Raw genomic sequence first — 23,034 nt, 5'->3', positions numbered from 1 at the left:
GTCAGACTTGAATTCTATTCCCTGCTTTGGCACTCACAGTCATGCTGCTTTGAACAAATAACTGAATTTGTTCAAGCCTCAGTTTCCTCTTATTTAAAAATGGAATGATATTAGTATCTACCAAATGGGATTACTTGCGGTTAGAAGATGCAATGTAGGTGTACTCTATGATACACAGCATGCACAGGATGTTGTGTGCGGAGAAAGATAGAGAGAAAGAAAGGATCAGTAAAAGGGATTTGGAGACCACCCATGCAGAATACTCTTTCAGAGAGAATGACTGGGAGGAACTTGCAGGGGTGGGGATGCTGGGTTATAGGACAAAGAGGAGATTTGATGTTCTTGATATATAAGAGATATGATATGCTCATCATTTGTGGAGGGAACCCTGCAAAGAGGGAGAGTTTGAAAATACAGAAGAGGAGGTGCCTATTGAAAATCTATTCTAAAAGGCACAGAAAGAGATCAGATCAAGAATATAGCATTCTTATGAATGGATCAAGAAGATGTGGTATATATACACAATGGAATACTATGCAGCCATCAAAAGAAATGAAATCTTGCCATTTGCGACAACATGGATGGAACTAGAGCGTATCATGCTTAGCGAAATAAGTCAAGCAGAGAAAGACAACTATCATATGATCTCCTTGATATGAGGAAGTGGTGATGCAACATGGGGGCTTAAGTGGGTAGGAGAAGAATAAAGGAAACAAGATGGGATTGGGAGGGAGACAAACCATAAGTTACTTTTAATCTCACAAAACAAACTGAGGGTTGCTGGGGGGAGGGGGTTTGGGAGAAGGGGGTGGGATTATGGACATTGGGGAGGGTATGTGCTTTGGTGAGTGCTGTGAAGTGTGTAAACCTGGTGATTCACAGACCTGTACCCCTGGGGATAGAGTATTATGCCTCCATCAGAAAGGATGAATACCCAACTTTTGTAGCAACATGGACAGGACTGGAAGAGATTATGCTGAGTGAAATAAGTCAAGCAGAGAGAGTCAATTATCATATGGTTTCACTTATTTGTGGAGCATAACAAATAGCATGGAGGACATGGGGACTTAGAGTGGAGAAGGGAGTTGGGGGAAATTGGAAGTGGAGGTGAACCATGAGAGACTATGGACTCTGAAAATAATCTGAGGGTTTTGAAGGGACGGGGGGTGGGAGGTTGGGGTACCAGGTGGTGGGTATTATAGAGGGCACGGATTGCATGGAGCACGGGGTGTGGTGCAAAAATAATGAATACTGTTATGCTGGAAATAAATAAATAAATAAATAAATAAATAAATAAATTAAAAAAAAAAAAAAAAAAAAGAATATAGCATTCTTGGGGCGCCTGGGTGGCTCAGTGGGTTGAGCCTCTGCCTTCGGCTCAGGTCATGGTCTCAGGGTCCTGGGATCGAGCCCCACATCGGGCTCTCTGCTCAGTGGGGAGCCCGCTTCCTCCTCTCTCTCTGCCTGCCTCTGCCTACTTGTGATCTCTGTCAAATAAATAAATAAAATCTTAAAAAAAAAAAAAAGAATATAGCATTCTTCACAGAACTAGAACAAACGGTCCTAAAATTTGTAAGGAACCACAAATGACCCCTAATAGGCAAAGCATTCCTGAAAAAGAAAAACAAAACTGGAGGCATCACAATTCCAGACTTCAAGCAGTATTACAAAGCTGTAATCATCAGGATGCCTGGGTGGCTCAGTCATTAAGCGTCTGCCTTGGGCTCACATCATGATCCCAGGGTCCTGGGATTGAGCCTCCCACTTCTCCACACTGGGCTCCCTGCCCTGCTCAGCAGGAGGCCTGCTTCTCCCTCTCCCACTCCTCCTGCTTGTGTTCCCTCTCTCACTATGTCTCTCTCTGTCAAATAAATAAATAAAATCTTTTTTTAAAAGCTGTAATCATTCAGACAGTATGGTACTGGCAAAAAACAGACACATAGATCAATGCAACAGAATAGAGACCCCAGAATCAGACCTTCAACTCTATGGTCAACTAATTTTCAACAAAGCAGGAAAGAAAATCCAATGGAAAAAATACAGTCTCTTCAACAAATGGTGTTGGAAAAAGTGGACAGCAACATGTGAAAGAATGAAACTGGGCCACTTTCTTACACCACACACAAAAATAGACTCAAAATGGATGAAAGACCTACATGTGAGACAGGAAACCATCAAAATCCTAGAGGAGAACACTGGCAGCAACAACTTCTTTGACCTCAGCCACAGCAATTTATTAGACAAGTCACAGGAGGCAAGGGAAACAAAAGCAAAAGTGAACTAATGGGACTTCATCAAGATAAAAACCTTTTGCATAGCCAAGGAAACAATCAACAAAACTGAAAGACAACGCTCAAAATGAGAGAAGATATTTGCAAATGACATATCTGATAAAAGGCTGGTATCCTAAATCTGTAAAGAATTTACCAAACTCAACACCCCAAAAATAAAAGATACTCAATATCACTGAATATCAGGCAAATACAAATAAAAACCATGATGAGATACCACCTCACACCTGTCAGAATGGCTAAAATTAACAATATGAGGCAGACACTTAACAAGCTGCCCAGTTGCCCCCATAAGTGACTCTTAATAATAGGGAACAAACTGAGGGTCGATGGAGGGAGGTATGTGGGGGATGGGCTAGATGGGTGATGGGTATTAAGGAGGGCACTTATGATGAAACTGGGTGTCGTATGTAAGTGACGAATCACTGAATTCTACTCCAGAAACCAATATTGCATTGTATGTTAACTAACGAAATTTAAATAAAAATTTAAAAAGAAAAAAAGAATATAGGAGAACAATTTTTTTTAATTTTTATTTTTTATAAACACATAATATATTTTTATCCCCATGGTTACAGGGAGAACAACTTTTTTAATGGGAGACTGTTTACTTGAAACTAGAAGAAAATGTGATTTTGAAGGCAAATATATAAACCTAAAAGATTTGGAACTGTTCCTAGAAGTTTCAGTGACTTCTGTATAATATATGCATAGTGAAAAAAACCGCACTTCTGATCAAAGGAAACACTTTTAATGACCTTATTAAACACAGGACAGAGATCAGAGAAGCATCTTTTCCAAGGATGATCAAGTTAACTTTTAAGCAAAAGATCAGCAGAGATCGGGGCATGTTGAGGACAAACATATCTTTAGGTATCTTCTGAGAACCAACCCATTCTTTTTTCTCTGAGCATGATCTAACCCCTCTCCTCAGAGGAGTTTGTACTATGGATCTTGTGCCTCTGGTCATGGTATATCGGACTGGGATGGACACCGCCCCAAGTTTGGGAATTCATTTGTTTTTCCAAGAATTTAAAATTGTGGCTGGGAGATAGTGTTGATGGGTGGGTAGAGCTGAGATAATGTACAAACTTAACAGCTGCAGGTGGATATGTTGCTGAAAAGGATTGTCCTCAGAGCCAGAATAATATGGCTAATGCAGCTAACATGCAGAGGGACAACACAGGCCATGTAGCCGAGAGACAGAGCAAGGAAAGCTGCTCTAGATTCTGCTGGCTTTTCAGTTCTGAATTCTGTTCCCTGCAAAGCCTGGCTAAAGCCCATCCCTGGGTTCAGGACACCACTCCTGTGTCTTTATTGTAAATACCCTCTTCTTATATCTGTGATCGTTTTAAGAGGGTTTTGTTACTGGCAAACAAAAGCCTTGAGTAGGATGATACTCCCCCACTTCTATCAGGGTCTTCTTCTGGCCATTCTTTGAACTTACTCTCTTTTGGGAAATCCAGTGTCTTCATGATCTCTTGCTTTCTTTCTTCTCTAGGACCAAATGCTCACAATACCAAACCCCATCTTGTCCCTGCTTACGTGTATCTTCCTCTATGCCTGAAAAGACCAGTTCTTCAAAAAGTTTTCCTGGACTAATCTGACCTTAGGGATTCCCCCTCTTCCAATAGCATCAGGGTATGTCAGTGTGTCCCAGTTATCAGACCACAGTCTAAGTCCAGGGTGGCTGCATCAGCATCATCTAGAGCCTGTTAAAAATTCCACACTGCTACCACTCTCCCCAAACCCCAAGATTCTAATTCGGTAGATCTGGGTGAAGCCTACACTTTTTAAAAGGCTTCCCAGTGATTTTCATGTACATTTCATTTTTGAAAACTGCTAAGAGATATCCACCTGAACTCTTTCTAAACATGTGACCAAGTCTTCCACTGCTATGATTGACCCCAGGTTAAGGAAGTAACCATAGTATCCAAGCTTTGGACCTCTCTTTGTCATGCCTGGACGCTAGGGGTTACAGAAAAAGGAGATGACATCGTAGATCATGACCGTTTACCTATGGCCTCTTCATTATGGCGTTAACATAGACAAAAGTACAATGTTTGTGAAACTTTCCTCTCCTGAAAACTCTTTTGGGGGTAAATCTAAATTCAGAAGGTAAATTTCATGAAGTCTTTGTGAAATGGCCTGTTCACAACTAACACACAATGAATTATTCAAGTGGAGCAAAGACATGGCTGAACTGGCCTGAGGATGGCTGCCAATCCCCAATATGAAATAATACTGTTTGATGGTCATCACCTGAAACTCCCCCTTCTAGGTTCCTGGCACCCCTCACACCCTGGGAGAATTGGCCAAGACCTGGAAGGAAGGATACAGTGCGAACACCAATAAAAAATTTACTGTTGCTAGCCAGAACTTTGGGTAGAGCAAGAAAAGAGTGTGTTTGTGTGTGTGCGCGTGTGCACTGAGGGTGGGAAGGGGAGCTGCCCCACAAATCCTGGTCTAAGAGAGGAGACCCATGGCACAGGGTTTGATCCTATCCAAAGTCAGCACCGTAGGGATATACTTAGTAGGCAGAAGCACTGAGTATGCAAGGGCTGTCAGAAACTTGCAAGGAATCCATAGAGCATCTCCCACAATCTTTCGTTCTCGGAAGGTTCATTACCTAAAGTGGTAAAAAGCATATGAACAAGGTTGTTCCAGCTCACAATGCTGGGAGCCTATCTCTGATCGCCCACCTTCCCAAAACCTCACCCCCTCATCACCTCTGCTCTTCTATTCTCTCTGCTACTTGTCTATGTTACCCTTCCCTGACCCCAGTGCTCCCCAAGGAATGATCCTCCACCCCATCCTGTTAAGAGCCACCCACTCTCCTGCCCCCAGAAGCCCGCGGCCTCTGTACCTGTGGGCTCTGGACAAGCACGTGCCTCTGATGATGAGGAAGGTGCCCACAAGGAAGCCCAACAGGCCAAGAGCCAGGCCGAGGGCGCAGATCAGAGTCTCAGTGGTGTCTGGCACTGGGATAGGCACCTGGGGCTCTTGGGGGAGAAAGGAAGGGTCGGTGAAAGGATTCCAGAGTAAAGGAAACATGGGTCTGTGGAGAGCAAGCTGGGGAGGGGCTCCTACCCCAGTGTTTGAGAAGTGGTTCATCCAGGCCCCAGTGCTCCACCTTGCAGTCATACATGTCTTCTGCAGAGGGCACGAAGGTCAGATAGCAGAACTTGCGGAACAGATGGTCGGGCTGGGAATAGAAGCTGGTCTGGGCCACCCCCTCGCTGATTATTTGACCGTTGCGCAGCCAGGTGATATTGATCACAGGAGGGAAGATGTTGTCCACCATGCAGATGAGGACGTTGGGCTGCCCCAGCTCCACTCGGAACCTGGGGAGTACCGTCACTCTCGGAGGCACTAGGAAGAATGAGGCCCTGAATCCCAAAGTCTCATCCCTGCAGCTGCGCCTGATTAGGACTGGGATTGAGGGACGTTTCCTCCTATTTAGGCATTTGCAGGCAGGGGATGCTCTGGTACATAACAGCCAGGGTGGCGGTGGGGGGCAGAGGGAAAAGAGGCTGAGGAGGGTCATGGGGGCACCAGGGATTCCTATGTCTGACAGGTCCCTGAGGGGGTGTCCAGGTGAAAGTGTCAGTCCTCAAGAGGGAAGAGGAGGAAGAGGGTGCTGAAGGGGTCTGGGAAGTTCTAGAGCCTCCTGGAAAAGAAAGGGGCTGAATACAACAGTCACAGAGGCTGAAAGAGGGGCATGCCAGAGTAGATGGGGGCCTGTGAGTGGGAAGAAGCTTCTTTGGACCTCCCCTGCCTAACACAGGGGAGGGGAGGGTGCGAGGAAAGGAAAGGCCGATACCGTTGGTGGCTCTGGTGCGGTTGGAGCGTTCCACCAAGACATCCAGATGGGCTTTGATCACCGCGATGCTGGCCAGCCCATTCTGTGGGTCAAAGTGGGCCAAGTTGCCAAACTCAGGCAAACGCCACACGGCCTCCTTCTTCTTCAGCTCCACAGAGAACAGCTGTTCCCCATCAAATTCATAAGCAAACTGACCCGAGGCACCATAAGACTGGTAGAAGGCTGGTCCATAGGAGCCCATGTGATCAGCTGAATCCGGTGAGTTCAGGGTCAGAGACAGAAAAGAAAACATATCAGTCTCATTGAGAGCATGCGATATGTTGAATCTCTGAGCCTATGCCCCAGGCTGGGTTCTCTGTGGGGACAGAGTTGACTTGTTGAGCTGGTTCTTGGCCAGTGGAAAGGTTGCGGGGCAGTAGAAGGGAGAGGACAGAGGGAAACAGGCCCAGGCCCAACACAATGACAGGAACAGAGACATGAGCGCGGTGTGGCATACCAGGTCGGGAAGAAGAGAGGACGCCTGGAATCATGCTTGGGATCCCCAAAGTTGAATGTTAGCCATGGTCGTAAGCTCTAGTGGTCCTATGAGGTCCTGCGTGTGAGATGAGTGCGGGGGGGAGGGGTGGGTGGTGGTGAGGGAAGATGATTAAGGATGGGAGCATAATGGAGCCTGGGGCACAGAGACACAGTGTGGGTAGGCGTGAGGGGAGAAGAGGTGATGGCTGACAGAAGTAAGAATTAAGATCTGTGACAGACCAACCAGACAGGAAAATGCAGCCTGAGGTATGACAGAGAGCACTGGAAAAGGAGCCTGAAGTTCAAGTCAGGTTTATGCCCCAACTCTTTCACCTCAGATTATGATCAAACATGTCTGTTTCCATAACTGAGGCTCAGTTTTTGTTGGATTTGGGTTAGATTTTAATTGGTAAGGGACCTTTAGAATTCTATGAAATTGTATGTTCAACAGCCATTAAGGGACTACTATGTGCCCCACAATACTAGGCCCCATGGAAATACAGATGACCCAGCTGTAGGTCCCTCACACAAGGAGCTCATGTCTAGAGCAGGAAAAGGCAGATAAACAGTTAACTATCCACATGGTGATAAATACTGCAATAAAACTGGATTTGAATGGACACACTCCAAGCCAGGAAGTGTCAGAGAAATCACTGTGCTCGGCAGCAGTAGATTGGAGGTCCGGGTCTCACAAGGAAGGAAGGAACTGGGGAGGCACCTGAACCTAGAAAAGTTTGAACCTGCAGCTGGCGTGGCTGAACTGGGCTGACCTGTATATTTTAGGTCTGCAATGGACATGATAGACGTGAGAGAGATTGGGGTTCTCTTGGTAAAGGAAGTTGCCCATAAACCAGAGAAGAACAATTTTTTAAAAATTTTTTTAAAGTTTTTTTTTAAAATATTTTATTTATTTATTTGACAGAGAGAGATCACAGGTAGGTAGAAAGGCTGGCAGAGAGAGAGAGAGAGAGAGAGGGAAGCAGGCTCCCTGCTGAGCAGAGAGCCCGATGAGGGACTCGATCCCAGGACCTTGAGATCATGACCTGAGCCGAAGGCAGCGGCTTAACCCACTGAGCCACCCAGGCGCCCCCAGAGAAGAACAATTTATGTTCTATACCGTCTCTCATGTAACCCTAAATCTCCTCTCCTCACCCAATCCCTCCCAGCACTCACCCTTGATGGCCCCAGTTTCCTGGGGGCTCAGGAGGCTCATCAAGGTGTAGAGTCTCAGGACTAGCCCCCCACTGAGGACCATTGCCCTGGTCCTTTAACTAAGTAATTCTCGGTGTGGGGCCCGTGGAGGAGGTAAACAGAAAGAGGAAGGAAACAAATTCTCGGGTGGGGAAGACCCCTGCTATATTCAGCCAATCAGAGACATTCTCTGAGTTCATGCAGCTGTTGCTGGGGAAAGAAGTAAGGAGCCTAGGTGGAAGGTGAAAGAATGAGCTGGACCCTCATTGCACCGGGGAAGCCTGGCCCCCAGGAGAGTGAAGAGGAGGTTTCTGTTTGGGAGGTGGCAGGGGCTTAAATCAGTCATTACTAAGAACTCCAACAAGAGGCCCCCTGAAGGGAGAGAAAAGGCCATCAGAGAACCACGCAACCGAGCTCAAACAAAACCTCTATCTTGGTCTGGAGTGTAGAGAATCTCAGTCTCTCTATAAGTTTCTGCAGACAGATTTGAAGACAATAATAATATAAATAATATAAATAATAATATAAACTGTACTTAGAAACTTTTAAAAGGAGATCATGGATACACAGCAAATTAAAATCCTTAAATAAAAAACCCTTTAAATCACTTTGGAAAACATTACTTCATTTCATTGTGTTAGAAAAAAATACGTAATTGTGAGAGATGCTCGGAGCAAGGAAGAACTGTAAGGAGTCTCAGTGGACTGTTCTAAGGAGGGCAGAGGGTGCAGGAGAACCTCCATTTGTCCCTCTGGGCCCCCGGGACACCCTTCTCCGTGCTGCCTGCAGGCTGACCTGTGGACAACATCTCCCTGCCCTATGGTTTCTGGTTGGGTTCAGCCAATGGGAGGCAGGGGCAGAATTTGGTCCAATGCAAAAAATATATACAAAGCTAACCATCTCTCTAGATAAGGAAAAGTCTAACCAAATATCTGAAAGATCATGAAATAAATGATTTTCAGCTTGGAAGGGAACCAAGACATCATCTGAGTCTATGGTTCCAAATCTGGTTACAGAGAAGAATCACCTGGGGAGATTCCTGGGGCACCTGGGTGGCTCAGTCGGTTAAACATCTGACTTGATTTTGGCTCAGATGATGATCTCAGGGTCATGACATCAAGCCCTGAGTCATGCTGAGCACAGAGCCTCCTTGGGATTTCTCTCCCTCTCCCTCTGCCCCTCCCCCTTCTCGCTTTCTTAAAAAATAAAATAAATTTAAAAAAATACAGATCCCTGGGTTCCATTCTGACCTGAGTTAAAGCAGCCTTTTCAAGGGTAGAACCAGGAGACCCGGGTTAGTAGCATGCTCCGAAAGTGAGCAACATCACAACTGAAAAGAACTATGCTTCCAGAAGAGAGTTTGTGGAAGGGTCTTACAATCTTACAGACTTGGACCAGAAACCACATGCCATTTCTACCACATTCCATTGGCAAGAATTAAACAATGACCCTGCCTGAGTACAACAGGAATGGAAAAATGAATTTTAGCTGTGTGTTCAGGAAGATGTACTGGTCTGGCGAGCACACAGCACTCTCTTTGCCCTTCCCAGCTGTATTTATTGTGATTATTAACATATTTGGACTTGTTTCTAATATTTTATTTATTTCAATATTTCTGTTTTTCAAGTTTCCTTTTCTTCATTGTCTTTAAAAAAAACAAAAACAAACAAACTGTTCTCTATGCCTTACCAATCTTTCCTCTAACCAGATCAGAACTTCAGTATGCTTTCAAGTTATTCATTTACTTCCTCCCTCTCTTCTTCACCAAGGTGTTGATCAACTTTACTTCTCCTCCTTTTTGGCACCTCCTGACATTTTTTTCTCTTATTGGAATATTTTTTCCAAAAATGTCTTGAGTATTTGTGTGGCAAATCTTCTGAAGCTTTGTATACCTGAGAATATTTTTGTTATAGCATCACTCTTGAATAATGTTTAGTTATGTATTAATTTCTATGTTTAGGGGCTCCTGGGTGGTTCTGATGGTTTAACGCTGGACTCTTGCTTTTCAGCTCAGGTCACGATCTCACAGTCCTGGGACAGCTCCGCATCCGGCTCCCGCTCAGCCGGGAACCTGCTTGAGATTCTCCCTTCCTCCCTGGCTGCTCCTCCCCCTACTCTCTCTCTCTCTCACTTAAATAAATAAATAAAATCTTTTAAAAAAATAAATAAATTCTAAGTTTAAAGTGTTTTTTTTCTTGTCCTTTCTTTCTTTTCTTTTTTCTCTTTCTCTTTTTTCCCTTTTTTCCTTTTCTTTTTCTTTCTTTCTTTCTTTCTTTCTTCTTCTTTTTTTTTTTTTAACAACACACACTTTATTTACTTAATTGAAAGGTTTAGTGGAGTTGACTTGGGTTCTGTTCACACTGACTTCCGTGAGTGGTGTCTGGGTTTTCTGTGCTTGACGCCTGCTTAGTTGCTCCCATTGCCCTTGGTTTGTTTTCTTTTAGGATCAAGGTGGGTGTTTTCATGTAAAATCTGATTTTTAATTCCTTCTCTGACAATTCTTTCCTGGTGTCTTAGCTTTGCGTAATTATACCCACAGTGGAACAAGCATCCTCAAGTCACCAAGATAAATCCTCTAACTCACGGCCAGTTAACAAAAAATGTCCAAGGCCAACCACAGCAGATCCTAATGAACCACACAATATCAAATCCTGTGCATAGGGAGTGTTTTCAACGTCTAAAATTCCTGGGAGTAAAGGGCTAGAAAAAAAATTAAAAAGAACCTTGCCTTTGGCGTTCTCCCTGGGCTCAGGTGCAGTGGCCTCAGGCTCCAGGGAGTGCCTGTGGCCCCACCCCGCCACAGTTGTTTTTTTGTTAATATTTTAAGTAATATCATCCCAATATCTTCTTGCATCCAGTGCTATAGTTAGGAAATCGGATATCAGGCTTCCTCTTGGGAATCTTAGAATTTTCTCATTGCCTTTGACCTTTGAAATTTGTATCTAAAATTTTATCTAAAGTTCCATTTAAATTTGTATCCAAGTTTGTATCTAAATTTACAATTTGTAAATATTGTATCTAAAATGGGTTTTCCTTCTCTTGCTATAGGACATTATGGATCCCCTGTATCTTTTCATTCTGGGAATTCTGTAATTCTCTTTATTTCTGTAAATGTAAATGTTTCTCTTCTTCTTTAATTTTTTTTCTCTTCATGAAATTCATATTATCCCTGCTTGGGCATTTCTCTCCCCAGTCTCTTTTGACTTCTCTATTTCAATTTCTTCCTCCTTGTATCTTTTCCTCTAGGAAAGTCCTTCAGTGTAGTCTTCCTGCTTAGTTGTATCTCTCCCACTATTTATTCCCATTAGTAGGATTTTTATTTATTTATTTATTTATTTATTTATTTTAAGATTTTATTTATTTATTTGACAGAGAGAGATCACAAGCAGACAGAGAGGCAGGCAGAGAGGACGAAGCAGGCTCCCTGCTGAGCAGAGAGCCCGATGCGGGACTCGATCCCAGGACCCCGAGATCATGACCTGAGCCGAAGGCAGTGGCTTAACCCACTGAGCCACCCAGGCGCCCCAGTAGGATTTTTATTTTGACTTTCATATTTTTTTTCATGCCTGGAACTTCTATGTAGCTTTCCCTGTATTCCCTGTCTTTTCTCATATTATAGTAACTTTTCTTTTTTTTTTTTAAGATTTTATTTATTTATTTGACAGTCAGAGATCACAAGCAGGCAGAGAGGCAGGCAGAGAGGAGGAAGCAGGCTCCCTGCTGAGCAGAAAGCCCGACGCGGGGCTCGATCCCAGGACCCTGAGATCATGACCTGAGCCGAAGACAGAGGCTCAACCCACTGAGCCACCCAGGTGCCCCTAACTTTTCTTATTTTTTAATGCATTTTTCATGCTCATTTTAAGGGGCTAGTCTATATTTTCTGGTACTTTTCTAAGGACACATATGAGCCCATTTGTTGTTTTTCTTTCCAGTTGTGAAACTCACCAAAGAGAGGGAGTTACAAATCTGGCCTTTGAGTGCCATCTAGGTCAGTCTCATGAATGTAGAGAGGGAAGGACCCAAGTTCTAGGACAACACAAAGCCAGTTACCACCCTTTTGGTGTCACCTTACTGGTGACAGCTCAGGTGGGAGGGGCCAGGCCCCTCTCTCCCTGGCGCTGGGAGACAGAGTACAGTGAATGATGCCGGGCCTCAGGTGCATCTATTGTTCTACCCCTCCCAGCTCCAGCAGGCATTTCAACCTAGACTTTCTCCCCAACCCTCCACTGCTGTATGAGCAATCAGGATCTTGCCCCTGTATTTAGTATTATGGGGCAGGCAATACATGTTCAAGGGAACACCAGGGAAAAGCAGGAGCAGACGCCTCTGATGAATCTTCTCACAGCCAGTGAGCCACGCTAAAACAATAGACAGCGGCACTAGGGATTTCCCAGAGTTTCCCTTCACGGCTTCTCCATGGTTGGTTTTTAGAGCTGGGAATCAAGAACACGTGTTAATTTATCCTCACAGGAAGCAGGCCTCTCCATTATTTCCCTATAATATTATGTACAAACTACAGCCCCCCCCATATAGAAATGCCAAGGGCTTGTGGTTCATTGACTCTTTGTTATATAACCCCCCCTCCAGATGCTAGCACAGTAGTAAATAAATGCTTTTCAAATACATAAACAGATTATAACAAATAAAGGTCAATGCCAGGGCGGTGCAGTCAGTTAAGCCTCTGATTCGTGGTTTGGGCTCACATCTGATCTCAGGGTGGTCCGAAAGACCCCCTCATTGGGCTCTGCGTTTAGTGCGGAGTTTGCTTGAAACTCTCTCCCTCCCCCTCGGCTCTTCCCCCCACCACTGGCGCATGTGCCCCCATGCTCTCTCTCTTCCTCTCAAATAAATAAATAATAATAAAAAAATAAAAATAAATAATTTATAAATAAATATAATAAATAAAAAAATCAATGAATTGAATACCAGTTCTATATCGTTCTAGAGAGCGATATTCCAGTACTGGAAACAAATACTGAAAATAAGTACAGGCTCAACATTGGGGAGAAAAGTGTCTGCTCTTTGGATATGACATAAACTCAGTTACTCTAAATTGTCTAAAACACTTGACTTTGAGATAAATGTAGTTCTATCCATCATGTTCTCTAGAGACATAATAACGTTATGTAATAATAAAGCTGAGGTAGGTGGTTAGGAGATATTATTTATTCAACACATATTTATGGAACACTTACTATGTCCTGGGACACAGAAAACAGCACATGGCCCCTTTCTCCAGAGGACTGTGCTGTCCGATATAGTCACCACCTGCCACAGGTGGCCATTGACGACCTGTAATATAGCCAGTCCTGAGATATAAGTAGGAAACCATGGAATTTTGAAGACCTTGTAAAACATATATGTATTATATATATTTAAAATTATATATATGAATATATAATCTAATTAATCTTTTTATATTGATTGATGGTTAATTGGCAATATTTTGGATATGTTGAGTTTTTTAAATATATTATTAATTTCACTGTTTTTTATTACTTTTTTAAAGTGGTTACTAGAAAATTTGATATTGAAAATGTAACTCTCATTACATTTCTTTTTTTTAATTTAACTTTTAAAATTTTTTAAATAAACATATAATGTATTATTAGCCACAGGGATACAGGTCTGTGAATTACCAGGTTTACACACTTTACAGCACTCACCGTAGTCTCATTACATTTCTAATGAACAGTCCTGTTCTGGTTGCTCTCTGTTGGCAGCCAATTAACCATTAATTCTTTTCTTAGATTGTTCAATTTAACAGTCCACTTTCCAGAGGCGGGCCTGGGGTTGGGGGGCAGGCTTGTGACCACCCAGGGATTCCACCAGAGGGCAATCTTACCTTTCATTGTTTCAATTCTAGCCCTTCTATCTATTTTTAGTATATATGTGTTTAACTACTTTTAGTCTATTTTGCCTCAGGCACTGTGCTAGGCTCTGGGACCACATTATGGTTCCTGCCATCCCAGATCTTTCAATTTATCAAGAAGGCTATAAACAACCACGTATGATGTGAAAAGAAAGAAGAATCAAAGCCATTATATTACTGTACACTATGAGTGTTCATGTGCTCTTCAACTTCCTGGGATGACCCTTTTTTAGTAATTAATTAAATAGTTCCAACCCAGATAATTTCAGGAATTCAAGTGGTCTAGTCCTGTCTCCAGAATTTCCTGGACAGAGAAGTGATACAAACATGTGTTTCTGTATGTCAGGTGCTCCGTATCTCTTGCTCTAACCTCCTGCTCCGGAAAGTCTGTTTCAGCTGATTTGAGGCTGCTCTCTATTGTAGCAGGTGTCTTACTGGCTGTGTTTTCAGGCTCTGGACTTCTGTCGTGTTGCTGGAAGCTGCTGGCTTGTCCTAGAACTTTCCCCTCCCATTTTCTGACTTCTCTAAATCCCAGACCTCCTATCTCCTAGGAACAAACTAAAAATTTTAAAGCTAAAATCACGCTTTGCTCTTTCTTCAACAGTGCATATACTAAAATCACTGTTCCTTTTTATCTTTAGATAGCTTGAAATATAAAAATTAAAACCTGTATGTGAAAAAAGTAACTTTAATATATATATGTATATGTGCATATATATATGACTGGTCTCATCATACTCTGTAGCAACAATTCAAAATGATGGTAGGAAAATCCCCAAACAGGACTTTTAAAGATATAGATGCAACTCTTCCCATTTAAAATAGATTTTTTTTTAAAAAAGATTCATCTTTCCTTTGGGAAAGGCCAAGTCTTTCAGAATTTCTCCTCTTTCTCCTTCTCCTTCCTTCTTTCTCGAATGACATCCTGGGACAGAAGTTAAGTTTGTATAATATTATGACTGTGGGACGCTAGGTCTGGGTGGCATTTTCCTTTTTTCTGATGGTTCTCTACTTTCAGTATCACCTTGGTCATGGTTCTCTGCCCTCTCTCCTTCAATTACCCTTGAATCCAGTCCAGTTCTACCCTCTCCATGACTACCTTGAAAATCAATTTACTGAAAATCAACTCTCTAAAAATCAGTTCCTCAAGGCACTTCTCTGGCTCAGTTGGTAGAGCATTTGACCCTTGATCTCAGGGTTGTAAGTTTGATCCCCATGCTGGGTGTAGAGTGAATTAAAAATAAAATCTTTTAAACATTTTATAATATAAAAATAAAAATAAACTCACCAAATGGCCAACCAATCAGAAATTAACTCACTAAATCACAATTTTCCTATTTTACCAATTTACCGAAAACTTGATTCTTTAACTTTATAAAGTTTTTTTCACTTTACATATTGAATTAAGTGGTTTTACAGCATTTGAAGTTTCTAAAAAATTTTTAGTTTTCCTTTTGTCTTCTTATTAGCTTTCAAAGTAATGATCAGTTTGCCAAATGTTACAAATACAAGAAAATGATAATGGCTATAGAGTTTTTTAATTGTCTCAAGTGTCTTCACAAAAACAGATCAATTGGGATAGCAAAGTAACCAGAGACAATGTCTTCAGTGAAGTAAGGACCAGGCAGCCCCTGGAACTCTAGAATATGAATGGATGGGTCCAAACAACTACACAGGACCCTACGGGTTCTAGCCCCTTGTGAAGGTAGTGGAAGGATGAAAAAGGAGAGTTTTGATGTTTTTAAGTTCTTGGAAACACAGAACTGGCCAATAAATACTCACCTCCAAAAGAAGATGGTCCCAACCTAAAATGCACACTCAGCAAGAAACTCTAAAAATGAAGCCAAGCCTGAAATTCTAAAACCAAGAACTTCAGAAACCTCTTTTTCTTTTACCAATGTCTGGTTTTCAAGATTATGGCTTTGCTCTATCTGTCAATATTCCATTTTGGAATTGTTTCTCTTGGAAATTCTGTGATAAAAATCCAGATGTTCCCCAAGACAACGAGTATCTCTGGATGAATAGGCATGAGATCGCATCTAAAGATGTGTGAAAAAGAAAATATTAAGACCATGAGTATATTAATATTTTATAATAAAATACTATCCCTATATGTTTTACAGAAACATGTGACTTCTGCCTGCCTCTACTAACTCTCATAATGAAAAAGCACATTAATATGTTTTCCTAAATCAAAGGTAAATTTTCTCCTTGAAATCAATTACATCTCTTGAACAGGAAAGCAGCTTCCAGCTCTATGTATTTAAAATAGTAATATTTTATAGTTTTAGCTCCTACTTTTAAATCTTTGATCCATTTTGAGTTAATTTTGTATATGAGTCCAACATCATTCTTTTGCATGTGGATATATGGTTTTACCAGCACCCTTTGTTGAAAAGTCTGTCTTTTCTCCCCCTGAATGATCTTGGTACTCTTGTTGAAAATCACTGACTCTATAGGCAAGAGTTTATTTGGGGGTTCTTGACTTTATTCCATTGGTCTATGTGTCTGTCTTTATGCCAGCTCCATACTGTTTCGATTACTGTAGATTTGTGGTAAGTTTTGAAATGAGTAAGTGTGACACCTCCAGCTCTTCCTCTTTTTTAAGATTGTTTTGGCATTTAGGGATCCCTTGAGATTCCATATGAATTTTAGGATATATAATTCTATTTCTGCAAAAAAAAAAAGATGGGATTTTGATAAGGATTCCACTGAGTCTGTAGATTGCTCTGGATAATATAACAAATTTTAATAATAGGAGTTTTCCAATCCATGAACATGGAGTGTCTTTCCATTTATTTACATCTTCCTTAACTTCTTTCAGCAATGTTTTTTTTCTACTTGGTGAGATTTGGCTTCATGTTCAAGGATCTATTTATGATCTTTTTAAAAATTTGTTTATTTATTTTTTTAATAAACATATAATGTATTTTTATTATTTATGATCTTTTGCAGTCTAATGATAACCACCTTGCTAGGGTGAATGCCCACATGGACAATTGTGACGTTTGCCTTCTCTCACTGTACTCATTTGGTGTAGATGACATATTCCTTCTTGTAAACCTGGACAACTTTGCCAACTTGCTGACCTTTGTGGTGTCCTCCTACAACCTGTACTTCATCATGCTTTCAGAAGGGCATGGATCAAATATCATGCTTCTGTCTCAGCTCTTTGGAAAAGGGGAAGACATAATTTTCCTGAGAATATGGGAAGGTGCATTGAAAGGTCTTTCATGGTTCTTGCTCCAGTCTTTTGAACTTCATTTTGGCTGCTGGAACTTCAGCAATGGCCACAAAAGGCTCAGCAATGTCTTTTAGTTTTCAGTGCATACAGCATTCACATCCTTGGTTGGGTTAATTACTAAGAATTTTATTCTTTTCGATGCTATTGTGAATAGAATTGTTTTCTTTTTTGTTCTGTTAGTGTACATAAACACAACTGATTTTTTAATTGAAATCAGTTGACATACAATATTGTATTCATTTCAACTGTACAACATGGTGACCCAACATTTATATACATTAGTAAATGACCAGCATGGTAAGTCCAGTTATCTGTCACCATACATAGTTATTATAATATTAATGACTATATTCCCTATGCTGTAGTTTACCTCCCTGTGACTTATTTTATAACTAGAAGTTTGTACCTCTTAATTCTCTTCCATCTATTTCACCCATCCCCTCACCCCCCTCTCTTCTGGAAACAACCAGTTTGTGGTCCATATTTATGAGTCTGTTTCTATTTTGCTCATTCATTTGTTTTGGTTTTTTAGACTCCACATACAAATGAAAGCTTACAGTATTTGTCTTTCTCTGCCTAAATTATTTCACTTAGGTAAGACCCTCTAGGTCCATCCGTGTTGCCACAAATGGCAAGATTTCATTCTTTTTTATAGCTTAGAAATATTCCATTCTATGTATATACCACATTTTCTTTATCCATTCATCAGTCGATGGACTTAGGTTTCTTCCCTATCTTGGCTATTGTAAATAATGCTGCAATAAACATAGTATATATATCTTTTATATGTATGTAAATAATGCTGCAATAAACATAGTGTATATATCTTTTTGAATTAGTGTTTTCATTGTCTTCAGATGAATACCCAGAAGTGAAATTGCCATATTGTATGGTATTTCTCTTCTTAATTTTCTGGGGAACCTCCATACTATTTTCCATAGTGGCTGCACCGATTCACGTTTCTACCAACAGTGTGTACCACATTTCTTTACATCCTTGCCAATGCCTGTTATTTATTATATTTTTGATATTACTATTCTGACAGGTGTGAGACGATATCTCATTGTGGTTTTGATTTGCATTAAAAAAACAGCTGTAGATTTGTGTGTTTTCTGTACCTTACTACTTTGCTAATTTCATTTATTGTTTTGTGGGAGAAACTTTAGGGTGTTGTACTTATAAAAGCATGCATCTTTGAACAGAGATAATTTTACTCTTTCCAATTTGGATGTCCTTTTTTTCCCCCCTTAGCTTGTTTAATTGCTCTGGCTAGAATTTCTAGTGTTATTTTGAGTAGTGGCTAAAGCAAGCATCCTTATCTTGTTTCTGAAATTACAAGAAAAGATTTCTGTCTTTCACCATTGATTATGCTGTTAGCTGTGGGATTTTCATTTATGACTTTATTATGTTGGGGTCATTTCCTTCTACTCCTAGTTTGGTGAGTGTTTTCACCATTAAAGAGTGTCAAGATTTTGCCAAATGCTTTTTTTTGCATCAGCTGAAGCGGATCATTTGGGTTTTTCCTTCCATTCTGTTGGTGTCATATATAACATGAATTTTCATATGTTGAACCATGGTTGCATACCAAGAATAAATTCTACTTGGTGTGTATTCTTTTAATATGCTCCTGGATTCAGTTTGCCAGTATTTTGATGAGGATTTTTGCATTAATGTTCATAAGGGATATTGGCCTGTAGTTTTGGTAGTGCCTTTGTCTGGCTTTGGTATCGGACAATAACAGTGTCATAGAATAAGTTAGGATGTATTCCTCTCCTTTTTGGTTCTTTGAGTTTGAGGAGGATTGGTATTAGTTCTTTAACATTCAGTAGAATTCGCCAGTGAAACCATCAATTCCAGGGCTTTTCCTTGTCCAAAGGTTTGTTGTTGTTGTTATTTTTAAATTACTGATTTAAACTTACAAGTTATACATCTCCTCAGATTTTCTATTTCTTATTCAGTCTAGGTAAGTTTTGTGTTTCTAGGTATTTGTTCATTCCACCTAGGTCATCCAATTAGTTGATTATCCAGTTGTTCATGGTACTATCTTTTAATACTTTTTATTTCTGTGGAATCAGTAGAAATGTCTCTAATTCATTCTTTTTTTAAAGATTTTATTTATTTGAGAGAGCAAGAGAGCACATGAACAAGCACGGGAGGGGAAGGAAGGGCAGAGGGAGGGGAAGAAGCAGACTCCCAGCTGAGCAGGGAGCCCTATGAGGGGCTGAATCCCAGGACTCAGTTCATGACCTGAGCAGAAGGCAGATGCTTAACTGACTGAGCCACCCAGTCCCCCCCAACCCCCCACCCCAGATCATTTCTAACCAGTAATTTGAATCTTCCTCTCCCTTTTTTCAGTCAATCCACATAACAGTTTCTTGATTTTGTTACTCTTTTTGAAGAAGCAACTTTGGGGGTTATTTATTTTCAGTATATTTTCTCTTCTCTATTTTATTTATCTCTGTTTTAATCTTTATTATTTCCTTCCATCTGCCAGCTTTGGGTTGTTTGTTCTTCTTTTCTAGTTCCTAAGGTTGTGAAGTAGGTGATTGGTTTGAGGACTTTCTTCCTTATTTATTTTATTTATTTTTAAAAAGATTTTATTTATTTATTTGAGAGACAGAGATCACAAGGAGGCGGGGGGGGGGGGGGGGGGGGAGCAGGCCTCCCACTGAGCAGAGAGCCCAATGCAGGGGGTAGGGGCTGAGATCCTCACCTGAGCTGAAGCCAGAGGCTTACTTAACCCACTGAGCCACCCAGGCACCCCCATTTCTTCCTTTTTAATGTAAGTGTTTACAGATGTAAATTTGACCCTTAGTGCAGTCCTTACTGATGGTATGCTGTTCTGTGTGTTGTGCATTAGTTTTCACTCATCTAAATATTTTCTAATTTCTCTTGTGATTTTTAACTTGATCCATTAGTTGAGTGTTTTAATTTCTATAGATTTGTGAATGTTCCAGTTTGTTTTCTGTTGTCTCTAAATGACATTTTCTTTCCTTTTATTTATTTTAGATAGAAAGAGAAAGAGCCAGAGAAAGCAAGGGGCGGGGATGGGGCAGAGGGAGATGAGAGGAGAATCTCAAGCAGGCTCCGAGCTCGGTCAGCACAGAGCCTGATGCGGGGCTGGATCTAATGAGCGGGAAGATCATGACCTGAGCCAAAACCAAGTCTGATGCTTAACCAGCTGAGCCACCCAGGCACCCCTCTAAATGATATTTTAAATTAATGCATCACATTTTAAGATATATTCTGCTGATATTTAGGTTAAATGCACTATATGGAGGTTGTGGTCATTTTCATTGAGCAACCAAGGTTCATTCCACACCTTAGTTTCTCTATGGCAATGCTTGAAAGGTGAAAAGATATGTTAATTTTCAAGCTAAGATTTTCTTACACCGGGATTTAAGAAAGCTTTACAAAATTTATTTCTACATTTCCAGCATACAACACAACAAAACTAAAGTATATTTAAGATGTAATACTGGCAACAGAAGAGAGAGAACCTAACGTGGAAAAGAGAAAGAAATAAGGGAAGGCTTCCTGGAAGAGATGACATATAAGCCAGACTGTCCAATAGCAGGAAAAGAGACAGAGAAAACAGCACCATTCTCCATTTCTCAAACTCTTTCTGTCCTTCCAATGCCTCAGACTAAGGCCTTTCCCCAGTAGTGGGATTCTGCCCCTCCCTGGACTCCACATGAAATATCACCCCCACCCCCACCCCCCACCCCCCACCCCCCGCCAGTCTTCACATCCCCCTCCTCTTCTAGCTGCCAAGAGAATTGATTGCTTTTCCCTTAATATGGCCACACCTCTCTAAAGATCACTGAATCACCCCTTAGCATTGAGTCACATTTTATATATTCATATATATGTATGCATGTTTATTTACTGTTTTCTTTTCCTTGTGAAAGGCCTATCGTTCAATGTTCAGAAGTCATTTAGTTAAATCCTCCCCTTTCATAAACACCAAGGCCTAGAAAGTTTCTGTGACCAAGATCACCAAAATCACTGTTAGAAAAGATAGTTTTTAAAAATCCAGACCTGCGGTGAGAATTTTTGAGAATAGCTAGAACCATGCACACTAAATAAACTGTCAAAGGTTCAAAATAGCCAAAATAAAAACCAATGAACCACTGAAGTGATTAGTTAAAAATTCACCTGCACACACCAAGCATACAGTTTGCAAACCGGGAGCTCTCAACCCAGAACATGGAATGAGGCTCAGGAGTATATTGTTATAAAGCAGCTCATGCCCTGAGAAAACAATGACTGTTTATCCCTCACAGATTGGTTACAATATTAGATTTTTCTAAGTGGTTCCTTCATATCAACCACGACAAACAACTCAAGTTTTACTTATCATTTCCAGAAGCGCAAACAAGAAATGATGTAGGTCAAGTTAGCCTTGCAAAATAAGCTAAATTAACCGTTGTTTGGATGATCGCAGTCTGGTCATTCTGCTTAGAATTTTCAAGGCTAGTCTCCGTTCGGTTTTGATTTTAATAGACTCTACCGCTCCCTAAATGCGAGAGCCGGGGAAAAGCTCCCGGGATGCAAGGGGCGGGGAAGCGCGCGGGCGTGGGTGGGGGTGGGTGCAAGGGGCCCGGGAGGCGGGTGGACAGCAAACGACGGTCGCCCCTGCCCGGCTCGGTACCCAGGACCGCGCGGACCTAGGCGGGCGTGCGAGAAGTGGAAGTCGGGCGCCGCCGCTAGCCGCACCGCACTTTCCTACCGCGGGGACGCTGAGGGCTCCGGCTGCAGCCCCCGCGCGGGGCCAGGTGAGAACGCTCTTCGTTAGCGGGAGAGGAGAGCGCGCGGGGGTGCGGAGCAACGGCGAGAACCGGACGAAGCCGGTCGAGAAGCGGCCGCGGGCGGAGGGATGTTGTTTGCATAAGGGAGGCTGGGCGAGGGCGTGGCCGGGGCGCCGCGCTTAGCGTGTGGGCGGGCTCGCGGAGAGAGGAGCGGGAAGGGGGCGCTGGGGCAGGGGTTCTGCGACAGGGGGGAGAGTGAGGGCAGGACCTGAAGAGGCTGAACCCCAGTAGAGAAAAGGCGATTTCTGCGGGAACATGCAAGACAGCATCTGGCTGGCCGTGGGAGTGTGGGGAGCCCTGGGAGGTAGGGGTGCAGGCTTGGCGGTGGGACAGGGAGGTGCGGACGGAGCCTCCCTGCACAGCACCACCCCTGGGCGGTGTTGGAGGAAACGCCGGTGGGGAAGATGGGTCTCAGATGTTTGAGGGACGCCAGGTGTTCGGACGGTTACTCTAAAGGTCTGGAGCCCACGACAAGGCGCTGAGACCATTTAGGAGAGCGCACCCCTGGAGAAGAGAGCAAAGGACTGTATCTCAGGAACCCGGACAGTTGTGATGTTGGCTAACAGGGATCCTGGGAAGGAAATGTGAAAATGAAGAGCAGGTATTAGGAGAAATGGACAGACAAGTGTTCCAGAAACTGAGGTTAAGAGGGTGACCTAAACCAAAGATAGCAATGACTTCGGTAGGTGAAGGAAAGTCAGGTTGAAGTGTGGGTTTGGAAACCGGGGAGCCTTGGGGAGAGCAGGCTGGCTGCGGGACGCGGGAAGCAGGAGCAACACCGGGTCCGGCTGAGAAGTAAAGTGGGGGCGGGTGGGGATGAGTGTGGAGCCCAAGATCGTTGGGGGCTGAGATGGCGTTTGATTTGTCTTTGATTTCCCATCGCTGGTACAGAGTAGTGTAGGTTCTTTTAGGAAGTCTGAGTGTAAAGGGAGGAAGAGAGCTGAGCTGTGTGCCGAGTCAAGAGGACTGGTCAAGGCCCCTTTCTGTCAGCTCGTACAGAGGAGGAGACTGGGTACACAAACCTGACATCGAAAGAGAAGAGCAGTGAGGGGTGGAGGAGTGAGCTGTGAGCAAAAACAAGGACTCTAGTCACAGAGACAAAGGAAAGGATGAAGGGTGGGAGAAGGGACAAGCTGTGTGTGTGACAGCTTTTGTTTCCTCTTGGGAAAGTGGGAGGCAAGGTTGTCTGCTAAGAATTAGATGGTGGACAAATTGGATAGGAGTTAAGAGAGTGACGTCATTCAAAAGGCAAGTTGCTTAGGTAATTAGATGCGAGAAATGCCTAA

At 42.3% G+C, this 23,034-nt stretch overlaps 1 protein-coding gene across 4 annotated transcripts; it reads right to left on the bottom strand.

Annotated features, from left to right (window-relative positions):
• Positions 1-3,020: 3,020 nt before the first annotated feature.
• On the bottom strand, positions 3,021-21,817 carry LOC116588935 (HLA class II histocompatibility antigen, DO alpha chain). 4 transcript variants are annotated; one of them, XM_032340701.1, is made up of 6 exons: positions 7,804-7,891; positions 6,611-6,706; positions 6,115-6,363; positions 5,382-5,663; positions 5,158-5,293; positions 3,021-4,920 (listed from the first exon to the last, which is right to left on the bottom strand). In XM_032340701.1, exons 2-6 carry the CDS (start codon positions 6,642-6,644, stop codon positions 4,917-4,919), a joined length of 705 nt encoding a protein of 234 aa, XP_032196592.1. In that variant the 5' UTR covers positions 6,645-6,706; positions 7,804-7,891; the 3' UTR covers positions 3,021-4,916. The 4 variants fall into 4 exon arrangements, with proteins under 4 accessions (XP_032196592.1, XP_032196589.1, XP_032196590.1 ...); XM_032340698.1 differs by lacking the exons at positions 6,611-6,706; positions 7,804-7,891 and adding an exon at positions 21,670-21,817 and having other exon boundaries at positions 6,115-6,369; XM_032340699.1 differs by lacking the exon at positions 6,611-6,706 and having other exon boundaries at positions 6,115-6,369; positions 7,804-8,370.
• Positions 21,818-23,034: the final 1,217 nt, after the last annotated feature.

This window comes from Mustela erminea, chromosome 4 (assembly GCF_009829155.1).
Source record: "Mustela erminea isolate mMusErm1 chromosome 4, mMusErm1.Pri, whole genome shotgun sequence".
NCBI lineage: Eukaryota > Metazoa > Chordata > Mammalia > Carnivora > Mustelidae > Mustela > Mustela erminea.
The sequence above is the reverse complement of the archived record's forward strand: the minus strand, read 5'-3'. Positions and strand labels throughout refer to the sequence as shown.